At 52.4% G+C, this 22,939-nt stretch overlaps 1 protein-coding gene across 7 annotated transcripts in view; it reads left to right on the top strand.

The window, feature by feature from the left end:
* Positions 1–22,939, top strand: part of ZNF618 (zinc finger protein 618) — a 62,138-nt gene that overhangs the window by 12,357 nt on the left and 26,842 nt on the right. For all 7 annotated transcript variants that reach the window (XM_015567112.1, XM_015567113.1, XM_015567117.1 and 4 more), the window contains exons 2-7: positions 4,031–4,290; positions 12,848–12,925; positions 13,574–13,612; positions 16,347–16,436; positions 17,568–17,603; positions 17,697–17,774. In XM_015567112.1, coding sequence (XP_015422598.1) covers positions 4,031–4,290; positions 12,848–12,925; positions 13,574–13,612; positions 16,347–16,436; positions 17,568–17,603; positions 17,697–17,774 — 581 coding nt within the window. The remainder of the gene's footprint in view (positions 1–4,030; positions 4,291–12,847; positions 12,926–13,573; positions 13,613–16,346; positions 16,437–17,567; positions 17,604–17,696; positions 17,775–22,939) is intronic.

Here is a 22,939-nt window from a genome sequence, read left to right on the forward strand (position 1 = left end):
CCATCCCCAGTGAGCGGGGCAGGCTCCCGGAGGTGGGGATGTCATCCTCGTAATGATGGCTGCCGTCCATGGAAACCTGCTCTCGGCCAGCTCCCTGGCTCATCTGCCCCCGTCATATCTTGAGCAACTATTTTGGAGTTATCTATATATAAATGGTTTCCCTTTAATGGAGAAGGAAATTGAGGCTTAGAGAAGGGAATCCTTTGCCCGAGGTCACCGGGTGTATGGATGCCCGGCCTTTCTGACTCCCAACAGCTCCTCCCTCTCAGCAGGACGTCATGACGCTAGTGAGGTCCTGGAGAGCAGAAAGGGACACTGAGTCCGTTCAGACGGCACGATCAAGTGCTCACAGGACTCAGGCTGAGCTTCTGAACATGGCCAGTGAAGGAAGGGCTGAGATAAGGGGGCCTAGTCGGTGCCCTGCCCTGCCCTGCCCTGCCCTTCCCATGACCTCCGCTGTGGGGAACACTGGCCGGTTGGACACCGCTCCAGTGGGCCTCTTAGCTGCTCTTGGGAAGCTGTGCTCGGGGCGGCCAGGGTTGGGACCAGCGAGGGCCAAGCCAGAGAGCGTCCTCAGCTGCCTGCCCAGCACCCCCACCCACCCCGACCTGTGGGCTGTGTTCTTGCTGGATTGGCATTAAGGTCAGACAGACCCTGGCTTCCAGCCTCAGAGCAGGCAGGATTGGCTGACCATGAGCGCCCACGTGGTCTCAGCTAGGGAATGGGGATTTCAGCCACTTCTTCCACCAGTTCCCACCAGCATGATCATCTCTATGAGTTGATTTAGACAAGGTCCTGGATTTACATTTTTGCAGTTGATCCTCACAAGTAGGTGTGGGGGCCTCGCTTCATGGATAGCAAACAGGCTCAGAGAGGGTCGGGGGCTCGCTCAGCATCACCAGCCAGGAAGCAATAGAGTTGGGATTTGAACTCCTGCCTGTCTACCTCTCCAGCCCCTGCACTACAGTCTATGCCATGTAAGACGCTTCACCCGCATCCTGTGCATACTCCCCTCCCCCAAGACAGTAGGTACCCATAGAACATCTCCCCTGGGGCACTGTCCCAGGCCCATGCAGATATTGCCTTGTCCTCTCTGCATCACAGCGCTGAGGGGTGGGTGCTGTGTTTACCCATTGTACGGATGTGAAGACTGAGGCGTGGGGTGGGGAAGAGTGTGTGTGAAGTCACTCATGCAGAAACCCATTGCTTGGGAGGGGCAGTGCCCCGGGCTGATTCGACTTCAAACCCTGATGCTCTTTCCATCTCAGGTCATCACATCCCATCCTGCCAGGCCTTGAGCCAACTCCTGCTCCAGTGCCTCAGGGCCAGGGAGCTCCCCACCCTAAGCATGCCCCTCGTTTGGCTGGCTGGCTGGCTGGAATATTCTCCCTCCTAGACCATAGCTGTCCCTTGTAACTTCTCAGACCTGTTGGTCCTGGTTATGCTCCTGGGACTCCCTGAACTCAAAGGCTTTTTGCGGGGGGATGGAATAGGCATGATGCCCTCCCAAGGGGAGCTCTGGACCTCAGCAGAGGGACTATAGCTCCAGATATCTGGGGAGGCAGCAGCAGCCAAAAAGCCAGGAGCCTCCCGCCTTCCTGCACATTCACTAGCACCTTGGCCTGACTCTGTTCGGATGCTGAAGGGCAGGAATGGTGATGGGGCCGCAGGGCGCGGGGGGCAGCTTCCCTCTGATGGGTGCTCTCCCAGTCTAAGCATGTGGCAGCTGGGAGCCAGGGTGCCTGCATCAATTCTTGGTTCCGCTTCTTTGTGCCCATGTGACTTTGGACAAGTTATTTCACCTTGTGCCTCAGTCTCCTCATCTGTAAAATGGAGATAATACCAGGACTTACCTCACAGGCTGTTACTGAGGGTAAGCGGAGTCTGTGTGTTAGAGCAGTGCCTGGTACATAGGATACTTTATTGAAGTGTTTCTTAAATCAATAAAGGAAATGAATGCTGAGAGGATTGAGTCACCCAGTTTCACGTTTCCCACCGAGGAGAAGGGCACGAGGTCAGACAGCGTCTGGCCGTGATGTACCAGGCACCCTAGGAGGCATCACTGGGCCCACCGGGTGCCGAAGATGTGCTGACAGTTTGCCATTATGAATAATAGTAATAGAATGGCAGCCTTGTCTTGAGAGCGGTTGCGGGCCAGGCACGGTGCTTGTGTTTTTCAAGCCTTGGTCGATGGAAACCCATGTGAGAACCACGTTAGCTCCATTTTGCAGATGTGAAGCTGAAGCTCAGAGGTTCGGGAGCTGGCTCACGTCACACCGGAAGTGACGGACTCCATAGCCTCACCAGTGGCTGGTGTTCCCTCTGCCTGCCTTTTCATTCCTATCCGTTTCGTCCGAGTCCTGGCCTCCTGTATTAGTCAACTCAGGCTGCCTTAACGAAGTACCATAGGCTGGACGCCTTCTCCCGGTTCTGGAGGCTGGAAGTCTGAGATTGGGGGCCCGCAGCGTTGGGTGCTGGTGAGGACTCTCTTCCTAGCTTGCACACAGCCACCTTCTCTGTGTCCTCACACAGTGGGGACAGAGTCAGAGAAAGAGGAGTCCCTCTGTCTCTCACCTGAGGCCACAGTCCAATCATAGGGCCCCGCCCTGATGGCCTTATGTAACCTTAATTACCTTGTCGAAATCCTCTCTCCAGATACAGTCACACTGGGGATTAGGGCTTCACCATGTGACTTGGGGGGTTGAGGACACAATTTAGTGTATAGCACCTCCAATGGCCTTTCTCCGCCCCCTTGTTAGTTTGAGTTCTCTCTCTCTCTCTCTCTCTCTCTCCCTCTCTCCCCCCCCTCCCTCTCCCCTCACTTTCTTCACCCTGGACAGAGCTGGGAGGGACAGAGATGTGATAAAACCCATGCTGTTGTGATAGGTGAAGCTGGAGCCCAGAGAGGAGAAGGGTCTTGTCCAAAGTCACACAGCAAGGCCACTGTGGGTCATGGATCAGAACCTGGGCCCCTGCTTCCCACCTGGTATGCCAGGGAGTCTTGCCCGAGCGGCCTAGAGTCTGGGCCTTGAAGGTCGCCCTGCAGACGCTTCTCTGAAGCAGTGGAGGAGGCTGGGCGTGGCCAGGGCAGCAGCCCCGGGCCTGGAATCTGACTCGATTTCCCAGTTTCTGCACATCTTAGCTTCCCCACCTCAGAAGCAGGAGCAGTGGTGACAGTCTCCTGCCAGGAGCATGAGCGAGTCCTTATGATAACACCATTCAGGGGTGGATAGCAGGGACCGGGCTTCATGCTGTGACCTGCCACCAGTCTTGTGTGTGGCCCAGGGCCAGTCACAGCTCTGCTCCAGGCCTCCGTGTCCACCTGTCCTGCCCGCCTCAGTACTGAGCTCTTACCTGGAGGATGTTTTCTGATATTTGAAGAGCCACTTAGAGGCCAGCGTGTTGGGCGCCAAGTGTTGGCTCCAGGACATCTCAACCCAGTGAGCCTCTCTGGCTTCTAGTTTCCCCGTCTGTGGCACTGGAGCGGGAAGAGCTTGGATGAGGTCTCTAGGCCTCCTGCCAAGGAGCGAAGAGAGCAGCACCAGACACTTCGCACATCGAACCACGTACGCGCTTGCTGCTGCTTGTGCGGAAGGAGGATTAGCAGCACCAGCGTCAGGGGGCGCTGGTTAGAATCGTAGAATCTCAGGCCAAACCCCGACTTGCCGAACAAGAATCTGCGTTTTGCCACGATTCTCATTTATGTGAAGCTTGAGAAGTTATTTCCATCAGCCAGAGCCAGTTCCAGGAGTTCCTGGGCACAGGTAGACCTCCTTAGACCCCAGCTTCCCCCTCTGTAAAATAGGTGGTGGTGGAGCCAGGCTAGCCCAGTATTTTCAAACTGTGTTCCTGGGAGCCCCAGGGTTCCCGGAGGACCCTCAGGGGCAGCCATGGCCAGGTGCTTCAAGGAGAGGTCCATGTGACAGGTGGGTCTGTAGCTAAAGATCGTGCCACCCTGGGCTGGTGGGCCCCCAGGTGGGCCTGGGGGTGGGCATGGGGTCCACTCTGAACAGACTCTCTTCTTCCCCAGGGAGCGCTTGAAGCGCAGCCAGAAGAGCGCCAAGGTGGAGGGGCCGGAGCCCGTGCCGGCCGAGGCCTCGCTGAGCGCCGAGCAGGGAACGATGACGGAGGTGAAGGTGAAGACAGAGGTGCCCGACGACTACATCCAGGAGGTGATCTGGCAGGGCGAGGCCAAGGAGGAGAGCAAGGCGGTCAGCAAGGATGGGACTGGCGACGTGCCCGCCGAGATCTGCGTGGTGATCGGCGGCGTCCGCAACCAGCAGACCCTCGGTGAGTGCTTGCCCCGAGGGGGTTGGGGCTGGGCCCAGAGTCCTGGGCAGTGAAGGCCCCAGATCTCTGCTCCTCCTGGCCAAGAGCCTGTGGTGGCTGCCCTCGGCCCTCGGGGAAAGAACTGGTCTCCTTAGACTCTCTCTGCCAGCACAGCTCTAGTCCAGAGCTCTCCTCTCTCCACCTGACACGACAAAACACCACGCATCCTTTGAGACTTTAAGTCAAATGCCTGGAACATTCTGCAGACCAGTGAGTCCCTCATGCGTGGGGCTCCCATGCCCCAGGGGGGTCTAGCGCAGCCTGCTAGTTGGCTGGTGTCCCAAATGCCTGTCGGTATTTCCACCTCCTGTGCTGGACTGGAGGCTCCCGGGGCAGCTCCCAGTGCAGGTCCTGCTCAGAGCAGATGCTCAGTCAGGACTGGATGGGGGACGGACTGGTACCTCCTACCCCTGCCTCTTCTGATCTGGGCCGGGCTCAGAGGAGCTCTGTGGAAACAAGCTTCTTAGAAATCGTCGCTTCCCTCGCTTCTCAGCCTGAGCCAGGGGATACCCCTCGGGCTGCTTGCATTCCTGACAGGCTCTCTGAGGCCCCACAGATATGTTTCTTTAGCACGAGGAGGGATGAGCCAGGCAGGCAGGTGGTGGGGACCCAGTCCAGCTGGAGCGCCCACACCCCGCGTGCAGAGGGGGCTCGCTCCTCAGCTGCTGCCGACTGTAATTGGTGGGGAGGCAGGCTCAGTGTGGCCAGCTCTCTGGGTGTACCGGGTGCCAGAAGTGAGAATTTTCATGTGAATTCCTTTGGCTTTAAATGTCGGCAACTAAATATTCCAAACAAAACATGTCTGTGGGTCAGAGACATTCCATGGGCCAGAAGTTTGCAAACCTAAGTCTGTAAGATAAAGTCCACATGCCCCAGGCTGGCATCGAGGCCTCGCCTGGTCTGTTTCGGAGTGCCTTCCTGCTCGCTTCCTGTGTTCAGTGTGTTCTTAGAAAGTTCTTAAGAAGTTCTGCCATCTCCCTCGCCTCTGCCGGTCCTTCCTGGTCCAGCTCTAACTCATTCCTGACTTCTAGGCTCACGTCCAAGGTGGGGAACTTCCCCTGTGTCTGTTTCCCCAAGTTTGGCTCAAGTCCTGTTGCCTTATCTTTCCAACCTTGGGAATGAGCCTGGAGCTCCCTATTCTACCTGTTCCTTTTTGGTTGCAGCACCTGGGTCATTGTGGCATCCCGCTAACCACCATGCCTGTGTGTCTCCCTGCATTCACCTGCTCTCCTTTCTGGCTGCCAGGGGCCTTGGTCAAAGCAGGACACTGAGCATGTCACACCCTGATTCTAAACTTGGGATTCCCCACTGTGTCTAGGGCAACTGTGGGCAAACTATGACCCGCGGGCCGGCCTGTTTGAAATGAATAAAACTAAAAAAAAAACAAAACAAACCGTACCCTTTTATGTAATGATGTTTACTTTGAATTTATATTAGTTCACACAAACACTCCATCCATGCTTTTGTTCCGGCCCTCCGGTCCAGTTTAAGAACCCATTGTGGCCCTCGAGTCAAAAAGTTTGCCCACCCTTGCTCTAGGGGATAGCACCAGGAATCTACATAACCTGAGCCTTTGAGCCTCATTTTTTATTTCTGATCTTTCCGGACCTTTCACTCCAGTGCAGTCTGTTCTGCAGCATTTCCTGCCCTTTCTCCTTGCTGTACCTTCTCTTTGGAAAGCCTTTGCCCATTTCCTCATGCCCCAATCCAACCCCTCCTTCAAGGCCAACTATATTGCCACCTCTTCCCAGAAGGCTTCCTTGATTTCTTCTGGTCAGAAGTGGTGTGTTTCTACCCTGTCTCTCACTAGGGTACTTCTCATTCGAGGTGCCTGGTCCATGCTCATCTGCCACAAGGTGAGGAACTCTTGGAAGTGGAGCTCCAGGACCTGTCAGGTCTATGTCCCTAGGTTCTCCTAGCAAAGTCCTAGCGTCGAGGAAGCAGGGCTGACATTGGTGCTGAAACTGTCAGGACGGGGCAAGGTTATGCCACAGAAATGGAGATCCCAAAAGTAAAAAAGCAATCTTGGTAGCTAAAAACCACAAAGGTGTATTTCTCAGTCACACTACGTGTCCATTGTGGGTGAGCTAGGGGCTCCACCCTGCTCTGGACCCAGGCTAAAAGCCGCCATTGTAGGGAATGCTGCCACCCTGTGTCAGAGGGAGAGAAAACTCTAGGGGGACTCACACTGGCAGTTAACCTGCTGCGACCCGAAGTGAGAAGTGCTAACTCCGTGCAGTCATGGGCCAGAACTAGTGACGTGGCCTGCCCAACCTCTGGAGGCCGGGAAATGCCACGCTAGCGTGTGACAGAAGGAGGATGAACCCGAGATATCGGTGAAGAGCGTGAGGGACTTAGCCCAGTGCCATATGAGAGAAGACTCCTGTCAGGGCCTGTGCCTGGCCTCCATCTGTCAGTGTTCATTCCCCAAGGCTGAGGACTGTTAGCCACTAGATGTGTTAGTTAACCTAGTTAACCAAGGAGAGGACATGTCCTTGTTCACTTGGGGGGGGGGGGGGGGGGGGGCTGCCTCAGGGCCATGTTCACTTGGGGGAGGGGGGCGGGGGGATGGTGGTGTGGTGTGGTTTTAAGACTCATTGGACCCAGTAGCTCTTTATGCCCTCCACCAGGAGCTGCCCAGAAGGGTAGTTGAATTTGAATCTTGGGATGGAGCTGGCCGTCTGGATTCAGCAGGGAAAGCCTGGAGCAGCCATGCTAGGGAAATGTGGGGAGCCCTTCCTGGGCCAGCTGCCTGCGCAGTGAGAGGCCTCAGGGCCTTGGCCGCATGCCAGTCACCAGGCTGGTTTCCCTTGGCCTCGCTGTGCCTCAGTGTCGTCCTCTGTTAAATGAGGCATGCTCCCTGTCCTGGCTGCTGGAGGGGCGTGGGAATCACTGTTGTGCCGCGAGAACGAACTCGTCTCCTAGGATTGGGAGTGAATCCAGGGAGCAGACCCTCGGTGAGACCCACTGTGGCTTAATAGCTGTTGTACCTTGGGCAAGTTACTTGACCTCTCTGTCTCAGGTTTCACTATTGCAGATTCATTGGGCTATTTGAGGATTCAGTAAAAATGATCTATGTAAAGCGCTCAACATTGTACTTAGTAAGTGGTTAGCTATTGTTAGTACTGGTATTAATAGTAAAAAGTACCTCTTCAAGGGGAAGGAGTAGTAATATTTCTGCTTTTGTCCCCCAAGTGTAAGAGATAAGCCAGTGTGACGGAGAGACGAGAAATGGGATGGAGAAGAGACTTGTGGATGAAGTATCAGAAGACAGGGGTTCTAATGGGGCCTCGGTTTTCTCATCTGAAAACTAACTGATCCAGTCCCTGGCGCTCCTTCCAGTACCGCCTCCTTAGAATTCAGGAACTTTGAGCATCTCTGAGTTACCTGCTTTTGGCACACCCTTGTGAAAAGGTGTAAAAGCCAATGACAAGTTAGAAATGGAACCACCTTTTTAATGGAGTCCATACCAAACAGGCCCAGGGCGCCCCCTGCTGGTCGTGGCCGCTCCTCTCGCATCCATCCAGTCCGACCTTCCTTGAGGGTGTAGTTTCTGCCAAGGGTCAGGCTCAGAGGAATGTGGCTTGGCCTCAGCACCAGGAAAGAAAAGCATTTAACAACAGCAACACACACACACACACACACACACACACATCAGTGTTAGAATTGAGCCTTATGAACTCATCTAATCATAGGATGGCAAGTAAATTTTATCTTGTGGACCAAGTCCAAGTAATTGCAGCAGGCTCAGTGGAGTCTGTGTTGAAGCTTCTAAAGGGTGGCATGATTGATTATTCATGTCTGCCATGGCTGTGGACGTGGGCGGTGGGGCTACACATGCTATAGATTTGATACCCGTGTCCCCTTCATTTTATAGAAGGGCAAACAAAGGCCCACGGAAAGAAAGAGAGCCGCCCTGAGTCACACAGCAGGCCGGTGACATTTTCTTCCACTTTGTGGAGGCCCTGCTCCACCTCACAGCACCCCCGCCCACTCACTTCTGGAAGGGAAGGACTCCCCGGGGTCTCACCTGGGGTGAGTGCTGGGTAGAGCCATCCCTTTAGATGAGCCTGTGCCACAAGGCCAGGCGTCAAAGAGTTAACATGTTCCCCAGTCAGTCGGCCGGGGAGAGCGGGGCTTTGGGGAGCCAAGGGCCTCCTGAGTGCCATGCTCAGGGCTCAGAGCCGGGCTCTGTTGATGACTAGAATAGTGGTCCTGTTTGATCGCCCGTGCAGTGCCACGAGGGACCCTCCCATTTGCCTTCTCTCGAAGCTCCATCCCCCTTGGCATCCCCCCTCCCCGTGTCTTCACTGGCCCTTCGACGACCATCAGACAAACAGTGCTCCCAATGACACATATTATCCGAGGCACTTCCCATGGATGAGCCCAGGTCATGGACACGTGGGTGGCATTTGGCAGCTTCTCAGGCTGGGAGAGTCAGAAGGGGCATCAGTGCCCGGGAGGCTGGCTGGCTGCCAAGCCTGCAGCGGTGGCTGCCACCTCCCTGCTGCCACCCTTGTGCTGAGAAGGGTGTCTCTCACTCTTAGAAAGCACATCACGGCCATTGGTATGGGGCTTAGGGGCAAGACCTTGAGCTTCCTTATTTAGCGAGAAGAGCAGGGATAATACTGACTGTGACAACTTTGTTGGGTAAAACCGGAAGTGAGCTGACAACTGCCTGTTCCCTCCCGACTAGCCACAGGCAGAAGTCTGCACAGCAGCCCCGAGGCATGGCAGGACCACACGTGAGGTTTCGGGAGCTCCTCTGTGAGGAGTGCTAATAAGGGGTGACCACGGCTACGCCCCAGTTCTGCATCCATGGCATCGCCAGTTGAGCACTGCATACTGTCCCAACGAAGCACCTTAGAATCCTCGTTAACACAGGATACCAAGAAGTCACGGCCCGTCTGCCAGCATTGAAAACCCTGAAGCAGAAAACCGCTTGCCGTCCTTGACTTAGATGGTGAGGACCAAGCAAGCTGGGTTTGTAGCGATCAGGACCTCCGGCCCACGGAGCATTTTCTGGTTCAGAGAGAGAAGCATGCCCAGTCCCACCGGGTGGTCAGAATGTCCCACCAGGCAGTGGGCGCTCTTCTCTGTGCTGTGGGACTATGGGTCCTTCCTCCAGAGAGGTTCCACGCGAAGGAGCCCAGGGAGAACCCCCGGTACCTGGAGACCTGGTGGGTGGTCAGGGCTTCCCTCGTGGTTGAGGAGCCCACGGAGGGAGCAGGTGACCAGCTGGGCTCTTCCTCAGCGGAGGGGTGTGGGCCAACAGATTATTCCAGAGTTAACTAACTCAGTGTAGGGAGGAGCCTCATGGCAGAGCTAAGGGCTGTTTGTATGGGGAGCGGGGCTGTGGGCCGGGGAGATGATAGAATCTATAAGTATTTTGGTGAAAGGGGATGGAGCAGACACATCCCAAGCAGCCCCAGCCAATCTGAGGTAGTTACCGGGAGGTGATTTCAACTCAGTAAAAGGAAGGACTTTGTGATTATGGGAACCGTAACCGGATATAGGCCTGTGAGGGAGGGAGTTCCCTGGAGGTGGGTCCGCAGAGAGGGTCACTGTAGGGGTGCAGGAGGGGGAGTCAGGGATCACCTGGGAAAATGGCTCCTGCAAGGATGTTTCTAGGCAGCGAGCTGTGAGCACCAAGGAGTGGAGGTGTTTCCACACATGCACAGGGCTGTCTGGGGAAAAGGGGCAGGAGAAGGAGGAGGAGGAGGAGGAGGTGGAGGAGGAGGAGGAGGAAGAAGAAGAAGAGGAAGGGGCCTCAGCTTTGGAAGGAGCAGCAGAAGAGCAGACAGCCATTCAGACAAGGCCACATGAGTTTGGTCTGTGACAAACCCAGCAGCCAAGGTGCCAGGTCCTGCTTCCAAGTGCCAGCTGATAGTTAGTTTCCTGTTTCAACAGGCTGTTGGCAGGGCTTGGCGCTGGAGCTTGCCAGAACCAACACTCAGCTCTTTGCTGAGCCACCCAGAAAGGAGGGGTTTGGCACCATCCCAGGTGCATCTTGTCTCCGCTGAAGACTGTTCATTGGGGTGTCCAAGGTGGGAAGGGGATCCCAGTTGGAGGGTCCCCATTGGCAAAGGCCCTAAGGCTCTAAGCCAAGAGCCTCAGCGTGTTGCCCTGCTATGGGGCCTTGGACAGACCCCGCAACCTCTCTGAGCCATACTGTCTGGGTTGATCAGTGAGTATAATAGAATCTGCCGGTAGGTTCACTGGGAGCAGAGTGAAGTAATAGGCATGAAAGTGTTTTTTAAGGGGGACAGGGGAGCACTTGAGATCTTGCTTCTTGGCCTGTCATCAGGTAGCTCAAATAAATTCAAATAATCTCTTATTAAAAGGGGGGGGGGCAAAATGCAAAACAGATACCAGTGGGATTAGCCGAAGCCTCAGACACATCTGGGGTTACCTCTGGAAAGATAAGAATCTAAAGGACCTATGGCTTCACACTTTTTTGTTCAGTATCTCCTACAAGAATTTTGAGAAACGATATTCTCTTTCACATTTTTGTGTTGACATCTAACATTTTAATCCAACATTTACGCAATTACAAAGGGTATAATTTCTGGCATATTGTGTAAAAATGTGGCATTTGAAACAAAACTGTGAACCACTCTTTTAAATGTAGCCAAGATAACCCAAACCCCACTGCTGCTCGTATCTACGTATCTACCATCATCCATTTATGAAACGTATGAACAGGCCCATCTTTAACAGTCAGAAATTTTACATCTTTCCTTTTTCTCCTTGAACTCATATTTCCAGTCCACTTCCCTCACAGGACTTTATCCTAATGTAATATATTTTTTTATGCTTGAGAGTCTTTTATTGATCACTGTTTCACACTCATCTCCCACAACAAGATGTATGTAAATTGAAATTTCTAAAAAATATGTTGGGATCATAAAGCTCTATATTTTAAAACATTTTCTTCCCCAGATAGAGTTGTTATCAGCATACAATTTGCCAAAAACAAATTTAGAGCGATCGTAAATGTACAAGGAAAATGTTATCGAAAATACACCTTTTCATAAAACGGATGGGCTTTCTGTTTCAATTGGTTCATGTTTCTGTGAATTAATATTTCTTATATGTTGAATGAGACAGGATTCAGCATTAACTTAATTCCCGTGTTTCGGTTTTCGTAAGTGCGAGTGCTTAAAAGCTTGATCACATAAATCAGGAGGCAGGGAGGGGTGGCGGTTTGTGTTAGCAGTGTCACTTAGTTCTTTAACTCCAAGCTGTCGGTCCAAAATGACATGTGGGCATCTCATCAGACATTATTTTTAATGGTCTCTCCACTGACAACCCCATTAGATCTTCAATTTTGTTGAGAGCTGAGACTTAGAAAGCTCTAGAATCACAAGAGGAATTGTTCTCAGTCACTAGACCACTTCCCAAGTCCGATACCCGATGTTTCAGATCTCACCTTTGCTTGGAGCCCTGGGATGATAACCGCCCATGGAGGACACACAGGGTGGAATTGGGTGGATGACAGAGCTGTCATGTCACCCAGCTGGTGTGGCTCAGTGCTTGAGCATCCATCTATGAACCAGGAGGTCACGGTTCAGTTCCCGGTCAGGGTACCTGCCCGGGTTGCAGGCTGCATCCCAAGTGAGGGGTGTGCATGAGTCAGCCGATCAATGATTGATTCTCATCATTGATGTTTCTGTCTCACTCTCCCTTCCTCTCTGAAATTAATAAAAGTATATTTTAAGAAAAGAATTGTCTTGCCCGTAATGTGGGAGAAGGTGAAGGTGAGAGGAGAGAAGGAAGGAGAGCAGCGGAGGGGCCCCCCGCCTGCTGCCACTGCTCTGTCATGTTGCTTCTAGGAAAAGAACATTTGGAAGTGTTTTCAACGGCCTGTGCTCCCATATTCCCAGGGGACTTGCACTGGACTTGGAAGACGCTGGTTCAGAGGACATTTGGTCTGAGGCCAAGCCCCAGGGACCCTCTGGAAACCCACGTGTCCACGACTTACCTCTCCAGGCCCCCTTTCCCTAGACCACCCTGGGCCCAGCTTCTGTTGCATCCTAGAACCAAGCGGCGGGTTCCTCCTCGGCATTTGATCTGTAAGCAGTGGCCGTGTGATGCTCTGAGCTAAATACAGGCCTGCCCGTTGTGAGGGGCCGTCCTCTCTGCCCCCACTCGTGTTTTCCTTCTCTCCTTCCCCTCTCTGGAGTTCTACCTGCTGCATTTTGTGTATCCTGAGATGTGTCTGAGCTTCTCTAGGGCTGGCTGGGTGCAAATGGTGGAGCTGAGGGTTGCTCCCCACCTTCTCATCCTCAGGAGACCTCTGCCCTGGTGATCACCACTTCTCCCTCCCATGGCCTCGGGGATGTCTCTGCTGGGCCCTGCTGCCTCTTTGCTTACTGGGGACAAGACGGCCAACGGATGAGCGCGCTGCCCCTTGAGCAGAGCTAGCAGTCCCCGGAGGCATCCCTGCAGGCACTGGGGCCTCATGACTGCCTGTATTGGGTGCTGGCTGAGCGGTCCCTTTCTTGCTTGTTTCCAGGGTCCTATGAGTGTGGAATCTGTGGCAAGAAGTACAAGTATTACAACTGTTTCCAGACCCACGTACGCGCACACCGAGGTGAGTGGTGTGCCCTTAGGCAGAGTCAGGGGGCTTCCTGGTTTTCCACCTGGACCCCTCCTGGGTGACTAGAGGCCCTGTGAGCCCCAGGCTTCTCTCTCTCTTTCTGCAATAGGAGGGAGACCCCAGGAGGAGAGGGGGAGCTTCCTTTATTTGGGGTGGGGTGGGGGCAGCAGGACATGCCACCAGACTTCTACCACCAGTGCCTCCTGCCTGCTCCTCACAGGCCTGATTTCTCCCAGAATGCTTCAGTGCTGCTCAGTGTCGTCTCGCATGCTCCCCACTATGGCCCTAGAGTCGGGGCAGGGAGGCCCTCTCCATTCTGAAGATGAGGACGCTGAAGCTGAGGGGACCGGGGGATGATGCCTGACACTCCCTGAGCCTGGCAGACAGGGAGAGAAGGCTGGGGCAGGGCTTTGACTGAGGAGGGGTGGGGACTAATGGAGAGGCTCAGTTCCTTGCCTTCTGCATTGGAGAGAGGGCCCCTGGGCATGTTGTAGTGTGTTCACCAGCCCTGCCGTTGGTCCAGTGTACCCACCTCCTTCTCATTCATTCTCTCTCCCCCTCCCTCTTTTCCTCCCCCGTCCCTCTTCTCCCCCTCCCCCTTCCCTTCTCCCCCTCCCCCTCCCTCCCCCTTTTCTCTTACAGACACTGAAGCCACCTCAGGGGAGGGAGCCTCCCAAGGCAGTGAGTATTTTCCCCTCCTTGTGGGCTTCTGGGGAGGGGGAGGGGGGCCGAGAGAGCCAGGGGTGGAAGGAGATGCTCTTATCCCCCCATCACCAGGAGGTCCCACATGGCTTCTGGGAGACACATTTCTTGCGGTCCAGGCTTTGGGACCAGTGGGTCCTTATGAACTTGTAAGATGGTAACTCCGAACAGCCTTTCCCAAAGTGTGTTCCGAGACATACTCAGTGCCCTATCAGGAAAGGGTTCTCTGGCCAGACAGCCCGGGGAACCTTGAGCCTTGCATAGAAGAACGGGTTTCTTGCTGTAGACTTCCCAGGCCCTTCGCTGGCAGGTACGCCCAGGCCCTTCCAGGAGGGCCCAGTGGGTGCAGGGGCCTCTGTTCTTTGACTCCCATTGTGGGTCTGGGGCTCCATAGCCGATGTGTGGGGGCTCCTGCTCCAGAGAGTTATCTCATGAGCACCCGTGGGCACCAATCACTGGGGTGCGGAGTCCCAGGCCCTGCGTGCCCTCCCTACACATCTAACCCCCGGGCCTGGTAACAGCAGCCAGAAGGCTGTGGGCTGGGCTGCAACTGTCCCTCCCCAACCCACAGCCCCGAGCCTCGGGGCCCAGCGGCTTCACCCCAGGTGTATCCCCAGCAGCAGTGTGTGCGCATGTCCACCCTGCCATGGAACTGGGATGCTCTTAGCAGCACTATGTGTAACGGCTCCAAACTGGGGACCTCCCGAGTGAGCGCCCAGGAGGTTGAAGGGGTAAATGAGTCACGGCGTGTTCACGCGAAGGACTGCAGCACAGCATGGAGAGACGGAGATAGAGACTTACACACAGCAGCGTGCATTACCCACAGACAGTATTCGCAAAGGAAGCCGGGACAAGAGTCCCTCCTTAGGTCTGCATACAGGATGTGCAAAAACTGGGGACGGGAGTTCATGCTGGAAGAGTCAGCGTCCTGGTCACCGTTAGGACGGGCTTCTGGGGGTGATATTTGAGCTGGGCGCTGGTCACACAGGTGTTTTGAGTTTACAGAAACTGAACAAGCTGCGCACTTAGGATTTGTACCCCACTTTTCATAGGGGACCATGTAGTAAACATTTTAGTCTTTGCAGGGCACCGGACGCCTCTGTCACAACTGCTCATCTCTGCGTGCAGCTCAGATAGGAACTCCTGTTCTATCTCTGTGCTTGTTAGACCTCCATCAAAAGCTTCTTAAAATATAAACACATCCCCCCCCAGGAAAAATCCAAAACAAGGGCCTGGGGCCAAAGCACTGGTCCTAAGAACATGCCCCTGAGGCACTTCCCCATCCGCTCTCTGATTCTTGCTCTCTGATTCTTACCCCTGTGATAGGCAGGCAGGCAGGCCTGAGGCTACTCTTCTTTCATTGGAGGCTCAGGTTGGCCAGCACCTGCCAGAGGGCCCAGGGCTGGGAGGAGGCGAAGGCCTGGCCCTCCTCCCAGCCCCGCCTCGCCCAGCCTGGCCCCTGGCTCCTTCTCCCTATAGCTCCTTCTCCTCCGGCTCCACGGTCTGCCTGTGGTCAGCCACCCATTTAAAGAACTTTCCGGTTTATGTTTCCTCCCTCGGCTATTCCTGGCTTCCCCGGCAACCTCTCAATGATAGGTTGTGTTCTGTCTGGCTTCCGCCTTTGTCGCGGGCCCGCAGGTTGTTGAGGACTCTGTAGCTTGAGCTGTTTTTAGTCCTTCCATCACTTTCCACTTCCTACTCGGACCCGGGCCAGCAGTGTCTGCTCAGAAAGTCCGGCTTCCTCACACGCCGGCTTTGTCACGGGAGCCCGGCCACGGAGTCCTGCAGCCAGAGGGTCCCATTGGGAATAGCAAGCCTGGCCTTCCCATCCTGCAGATGAGGCTCCCGAGTCCCAGAGAGAGGTCATACCACTTGTTGGGGGTGGAGGTGGGCACGGAGACCAGGTTTCACGCCTTTAGTCCAGGCATCTTTCATTTATTGGTGAGAAAAATTGTACATTCACACGTAGAGGCATCTACCCACTTACCCATCTCTCAACTAAGAAAATAAAAGGTTAACTCCACATCCAGTTATCTTGCACACTCACTATGTGGCTGCTAGCAGGACTGGTCCTTCCCAAGCTCTTGGCCTGAGGGCCTCAGCACCCCACCGGCTGCTCACCCGAGGCTGCCCCCTGGTCTCTGCGGGGCAGCTCACAGCACCTCTGCTAACAAGAGCGAGATGGTGTGAGCCGGAAGGGTCATGTCCTCTGACTGATCCCAGAGTGGTTCCGTCACTTCACTGCATTCTCTTCATTAGAAGCAAGTCGCTGGGTCCTGCCCAGACTCCGGGGGAAGGAAACACACAGGGCATGAGCACCAGGAGGCCGGGGTCATTGGGAGCCATCTCGGAGGCTGTGGGGTTTGGGGCAGGTCCCTCTGAGCCTCAGTTTCCCTGTGAGGACGTAGTAACCCTCAGATGCAAGGACTAGTGGATACGGAGGAGGGTGGGACCAGTTATGACCCAGCCCTTAGGAGCTCAGCTCACAGGAGGTGAGATTGGGGGTTGGTTTGAAAGTCACCTCAGGGCTTCCCGGTCTGCCTGTGTAGAGGACCCTGACACCCCAGAACTGATTCTCTGTGGAGTCACCCGTTGGGGTCCGTCTGAGCTAGTCCTTTTCTTTGGTTCCCGAGGCAGATGAGCTGGCCCCCAAAACTCCACCCCAAGTGACTGAAGCCCTGGTGACCACGTGTTGTCTTTCCGTCCCCCACAGACAATTTCAGGTACACGTGCGACATCTGCGGCAAGAAGTACAAGTACTACAGCTGCTTCCAAGAGCACCGAGACCTGCACGCGGTGGATGGTGAGCCAGGCCCCTCACTCCCGGGGAGTGAGTCCCATAGAGAGACCCCCCACCCAGGGCCGCTTATCTGGCCCCCTCCCCTCCCTCTGCCTCCCCAGATGAAGGTCATGCAGCAGCCGGACCATGAGGGACCCGCCCAACCCCTGAGGATCCCGGGGAGAAAAGGTCCCCGTCACACTCCATACATACTTCTGAGTAGGCGCAGTGATGGCGAACCTTTTGAGCTCGGCGTGCCAGCATTTTGAAAAACCCTAATTTAACTCTGGTGTCGTGTCACATATAGAAATTTTTTGATATTTGCAACCATAGTAAAACAAAGACTTATATTTTTGATATTTATTTTATGTATTTAAATGCCATTTAACAGAGAAAAATCAACCAAATAAATGAGTTCGCGTGTCATCTCTGACACGTGTGTCATAGGTTCGCCATCACTGGAGTAGGGAAACCCGAGTGAAATTGCTGGCTTTGTAAATCAAAAGCAGTCGAATACCCACAATTTTATATCAATTTATTATCAGATTTCATATTGAGTATTCACATGCTCTGGTGAAATTAAACCAATTTTTAAAAATGAACGATGGTATTTTAGTGTCTTAGATTACAGAGTTAGGAATTAGAACAATAAATTTAGGTAATTTGTTTTTGGAAACGGAAGAATCCTAGAAATAGGGTCTTGGTTCTGGGAGGATCTTGGGGGCTCCCGCTGGAGCCGCACACCCCCCAGCCCATCTCCAGCTGTGACAACCCAGCTTCCCACCTATTGGCTCATCCTTCTCGCCTCCTCATTCCTCTCCTCCCGGTCTCTCTCTCTTTTTCTCCCGCCCTGGCCCTCCACTGGGTGCTGATGATCCAGAAACAGGACAGACAGAATGGCTGTACCCCGGGCTAGGCCCTGCCGTGGGAGGGAGAGGCGTGGAGACACAGGCTGTGTCCTGGTTGGGACGCGCCCTCCTCTGGCCGCTGGTTTTCTGGGCCTGCACACTGGCCAGGGCCGCACCCCTCGGCCGAAAGGGCAAGTGCACGTGGACGGGGCTGGGAGCGGCGGGCAGAGGCAGCTGTGGGTGGGGACTAACAGGGCCCTTGTTTGCTTTTTCCCTCCTGCGGCTGCTGCCTCCTGCCCCGGTGCAGTGTTTAGTGTGGAAGGGGCCCCCGAGAATCGGGCAGGTAAGTACTTGGTGGCTGGCCACCTCCCTGGTCCCCAGCTAGGCTCCCGAGGCCTGGTGACCAGGGCACTAAGGGCCGCGTGTTCTCCCACAGACCCCTTCGACCAAGGCGTCGTGGCCGCTGAAGAGGTGAAGGAGGAACCCCCGGAACCATTCCAGAAAATCGGGCCAAGTATGCGGGCCTCTCCTTGGGGCCGGGGCTGGGTGGGGAGACAGGCGGGGGCTGGCTGAGGGTGGCAAGGTGGGTTCCGCTGCTGGGAGAGGGTGGCATTGCTCATCCGGCAGGAACGCCTGGCTAGCGAGCCACTGGCCTTCTTGCACCTCACTTTGCCCACCTGTCAAATGGGCCAGTCAGTGTTGAGATTCAGCTTTGGAGAAGCAGGACAGCACAGGGTCAAGGTCAGAGCAGTGAAGGCAGCACCTGGTTGGTGCCCTGGCAGTCTGTTAGCCGTCCTGAGCCTCGGCTCCTCACCTGTGGCATGAGGGTGACATTTCCCCACAGGTTTGTTGGGGGATTAAATGAGATCGTGGCTACCAATCACCTATCAATTAGCACAGTGCCTGGTACATAATAGGTGCTCGGAAAATAACTTGTTATTGTCACCTGAAGGGGTTTATCAGCCAGTGGAGCTGTCCAGGGGAGCCATATGCAGACAATCTGTCCTTGTCCTAGAAACCCCCGAGGGCAGGAGCCACGCACACCTGTATTGAGTGTTGTGGGGACACAGCAGTGAGCAAGACAGATGTGGCCCTCCCTTTGGGGAACACGGGAGGGAGCCCGCAGGTCAGTGAGGAATAGTTCCAGCATACCTAGAAGCACGGGCGGCTGGGGGTGCCAGGGGTGCCTGACCAGCCTTGGGAGTCCACGAGGCTTCTGAGTGGGGAACCAGAGTGGGGAATAAGCCCTTGCATCCCCTCGAAGGCAGGAGAGCAGCACTTTTCTGGGAATTGAAAGGCCAGTCGATTCTGAATTCAGGTCTTGGAGAGGCTCAAATACCGGATGAAGTTATTTAGACCTAAAGATCTAATGCTGAGGGGAGTGAGCTGAGCCAGGAAAGTTTACTAAATGGGGAAGGGACTTAATTCAGTTTGCGTTTTAGGAAGGCCATTATGACTTGGAGAATGGACTGGAGGTGGTGGTAGCGTCTCACACGTGAGACTGGTCCAGCCCTCAAAAATTTACATGTACTTCCTGTGCCTTCTTACTGCCGGCAAGAGAAGACCTTCATGGGCTCTGCCTCACCACGCTAAGGGCGAAGGCAGCTTGCAGAAATACACACTCAGACATAGAATGAAAGGATGTGGAAATCCGAGGGAAGGGAATCGAGGGAACTACCACAGTGAAGCCGCTTGGTCCCAGGCCTTGGGGAGGCATTGCTGGGTCCCTGGATGCCTTTTCTTCCTCCTTCCTCCTAGGGGATAATTCCCTGCTTGATTTTTACTCTTAAACTCTCAGGAAACTGCAGATGTGATCCTATCTGTAAAGTGGTTAGCACCGTGCTTGTCATATGCATAGTAAAAAAATAAACAGTGACATTAAAATAACCTTGAAGATAAAGAAAATGATGAAAACCTCAATGCAAACCCTGCCAGGAGGTAGATTGTGGGAGATCCAGATGTGAATCAGACACGTTCCAGGACAGATACGGGACAGGGAGTCGCAGCATAGCACTACCCTTCCATGTCTGCCTAGCATTATAATTATGAAAGTTGGCTTTGGACTCCAACAGGCCCCGGTTCGAATGCTGGCGTCACCAGTTTAGTAGCTGCTTACCCCCTTGGAGTCTCCTCTGACTCCTCTGTAAATTGGGACAAGAACGCGATCTGTTCTGCAGGATGAACGGGTCAAGTGTCTAGCCAGCACTTGGCTCATATTCAGGGCGTCACACGTGAGCAGTGCTGCCAAGGGGTAGCTGAGAGTGAGAGCTTAAGAGCCATCCCAAGTATGAATCCCAGCTCTACGCCTAATCAGCCTGCGACATCCTGCAAATACTGTAATCTCTCTAATCCACCATTTCCTTAATTCTGAAATGCAGTGATGACAATAAAACTCCCCTCAGGATTGTCATGGAGGTTAGCTCAGATTATATTTATAAAGAGATTAGTCCTTGACACTTACATGGAAGCATTAAGTAAGTGGTCCCTATTACCCGGAAGGTGCAGAACAAGATGAAACTTGTTCTATATATGGGCGACTAAGCCTTACAGCAGCCGGTGCTAGGACCTGGGAGGAATTGTCACAGATGATGCAGAGGGAGTAGGGAATTGCAGTGAGAAAATTGAACTGAGTTTGTCTTGTCCGTTCCCTCCTACCTCCCTCTACCCCCCCTCCCCACTCTCTGCTGCTCCCAGCTTGGCACTATGGAAGTGAGGTTGCTAGAATAGTGTGATGCTTTCCCTTGTTACCACTCAGGAGCTGCCTTGTGAATTAAGACTGCTGCTGCTTGGGCTCCTCACACGTCTTGCAAGCAGACCAATGCCACAGAACCCTGAAACGGATGAGGCGTAGAATAAGAGGAGCCAGTAGCAGTATGGCACACTGTGAAGGGCCAGTTGGCCACAAGTAGCGATTGTAGGTGCGGGGAGAGGAAGAAACCTGGTAGCAGTGCATGCTGGGGAAGTATGCCTTCCACATCCACATCAGCTGAACTATTAGAGAGTTAGGTACTTGAGGAGGAAGCCGAAGCCATGGCAGAGCAGAGGCGTCCTGCTGGAAGAGGGAGCTGGTCGAAGGGGTCCTGTGTGTCAGCTTGCTCTCCAGCTCCAGATCTGAGAATTTTTACTGTGGTAATGGTCTACCATGATAATGAGAAGATTCAGAGCAGTTCATTTGTGCCAGCGGAAACAGAGTCAGTCTGGATTTCTTCATAGGCTATTTGATTTTTATATGTGGATAAGGAAGACTTAAGCTGGAAAATAAATAAATAAATAAATAAATACATACATACATACATACATACATAAATAAATAAATAAATACCTCTATGGGGAACTATGAAATTCCACATCACAAGAAAAAGAGAATTTAGGAGACTCGGGGGAAGAGCATACATCTGAAAATGATCTATTGTGAAATCTAGATGAAAATTCTCTCTGGCAGCCACAGTTGATTATAAGAAAGTATGACCTGTCGTGGGCTGCCTTAACAATGCGTAGCTTAAACAACAGAAATTTATTTCCTCACAGTTCCAGAGGCTGGTAGACAGAGATCAGAGTGTCAGTGTGGCTGGGTTCTGTGAGATTACTTTTGGCCAAATATCATCACATTGGGAGGTAGCGTGTGAACATCTGAATTTGTGGAAGACACAGTACAGCTCCTAGCATGAACCCTGTGAGAAAGGAGCCCAGAGTTATATGGTGGGAAAGCAACAGGATAAGGTGAAAGGGCAAAGAGAGAAGTGTGAGATGAGGAAGGATTTCAGAGAAGCTGAAAATAGAAGAACAGAACTAAGACTTCCATTGCAGGTAGTAAAGAGCAGAGTCAGTCTAGGAAATGGAATTAGTGATATGAAGGACAGATTTGAACAGATGAGATAATTAGAGGAAAACATGATAAATATGGAGAATGGGGAACCGGTTCCAGATCATTGATGATATTGTACCAGTGGGACAGAAGCTGTGAAGATATAATAGAAGAAAAATTTGCTCAGCTGAAGGAAGGCCTGTGTGAAGGCCTGTGTATGAAGGTTTAAGGGCTCGTCTTATGTCAGGTAGAGTCAGTATAAAGAGATCCCTAACTAAATAGATCTTAGTGAATTATCAAAACTATACATATAAAAAAGAAAAATTATAGGGCCATCTAAAAATAAAAAAGCAATTATATACAAATGAATCCAAAATGGACATGCCTCAGTCTTTTCTGCACCACTAAATGCCAAAGATAATGAAATTGTTTTAAAGGGAAAAAGTTGTAATCTAAGAATTTTATATCTAGACAAATTGTGATTTATGTGTAAAGGAAAAAGCCAGATCTCAAAAACATACTATATCTTCTACGTACCCATCTTCAAGAAATTACTTGAAATTATACTCTGAGTAGAGCACACTTAAGGGCTCCAATATGAGGAAATAATTCACAGTATTGAATACTAAAGCCAGACAAACTAGAAATAAGTTTAAAATGTTGTGCCTGGCTGTGTGGCTCAGTGGTTGAGTGTCAACCTATGAACCAGGAGGTTATGGTTCAATTCCCGGTCAAGGCACATGCCCAAGGGTTGCAGGCTCGATCCCCAGTGTGGGGTGTGCAGGAGGCAACCAATCAATGATTCTCATCATTGATGTTTCTATCTCTCTCTCCCTCTCCCTTCCTCTCTGAAATGAACTTAAAATATATGTAATGTTGCAATTCTGATTGTAAAAATTAAGGCAAAAGACAACGATTATTCTAAAATATTAAAAATGAGTTTAAAAACACAAGAAGGCAGGAATGGTGAGGGATACAGTAAAGGTGGGTTAAACCAGTCCTACTCAGAGTGTGGTCCCCTGAGCAGCAGCATCTCCTGGAAGCTTACTACAAACAAATCCGTAGGTCCCACACCAGGCCTACAGAATCAGAACCTCTGGGTGGGACCCAGCGATCTGTGTTGTAACAGTCTCTCTAGATGATTCTTAGACATGTTCAAGTTTGAGGAGCACTGACTTAAACTCCCTTTCCAATGGTAATAAATATGATAATATCATTCCCTGCTTGATTATAACATTTAGAGAAATATATATTATACACTGACTAAAACAATGAAGAATGTTGGAAAGTAATTGAATATTGGAGGATAATGGAAAGGCAAAGAAAAGAGTTCATGTATCAAACAACTGAAATTTTGTTTGATGAAATTATAACAGCCCAGAAGGGTGGAGCAAAGGAAAAAAGATAATCATAAAACAAGTGAAACCAAGTCAGATAGAGCCATCAAAGCAAATGGCATGATCTCCTTTATTAAAAGACAAAGGTTCTCAGGTTAATTTAAAATAATCCAATTATTAATGCCTTATTAGAGACAGGCCTAGTTAATTCATTATCTTTTCTCTTTCTCAGGAAACTCTTTGCTGCTTCCTTAGCTAAAGTGATTTCCCGATTAGAATTTTCATAGCACTGTGAATGTCTCCTTCAAGAGTACCCACCGCCATGGTTGCAGTTTTAAATTTGCGTGATCATTTGACTTTTCTGTCTCCTTTTCCAGACTGTAAGCTCCTAGAGGGCAGGAACCATGACTTTTTGCTCCACATTTTTGTGGCGGCGTTTAGCACAGTATCTGTTTAATGAATGAAAGCACAGGGAAATGTCTCTAGGCACATGCAAACATGTAGAAAGGAGAATCCGACAAAGTAATTACCAAGAAT

The sequence above is a fragment of the Myotis davidii genome, unplaced genomic scaffold (genome assembly GCF_000327345.1).
Source record: "Myotis davidii unplaced genomic scaffold, ASM32734v1 scaffold142, whole genome shotgun sequence".
In the NCBI taxonomy this organism is placed as follows: Eukaryota; Metazoa; Chordata; class Mammalia; order Chiroptera; family Vespertilionidae; genus Myotis; species Myotis davidii.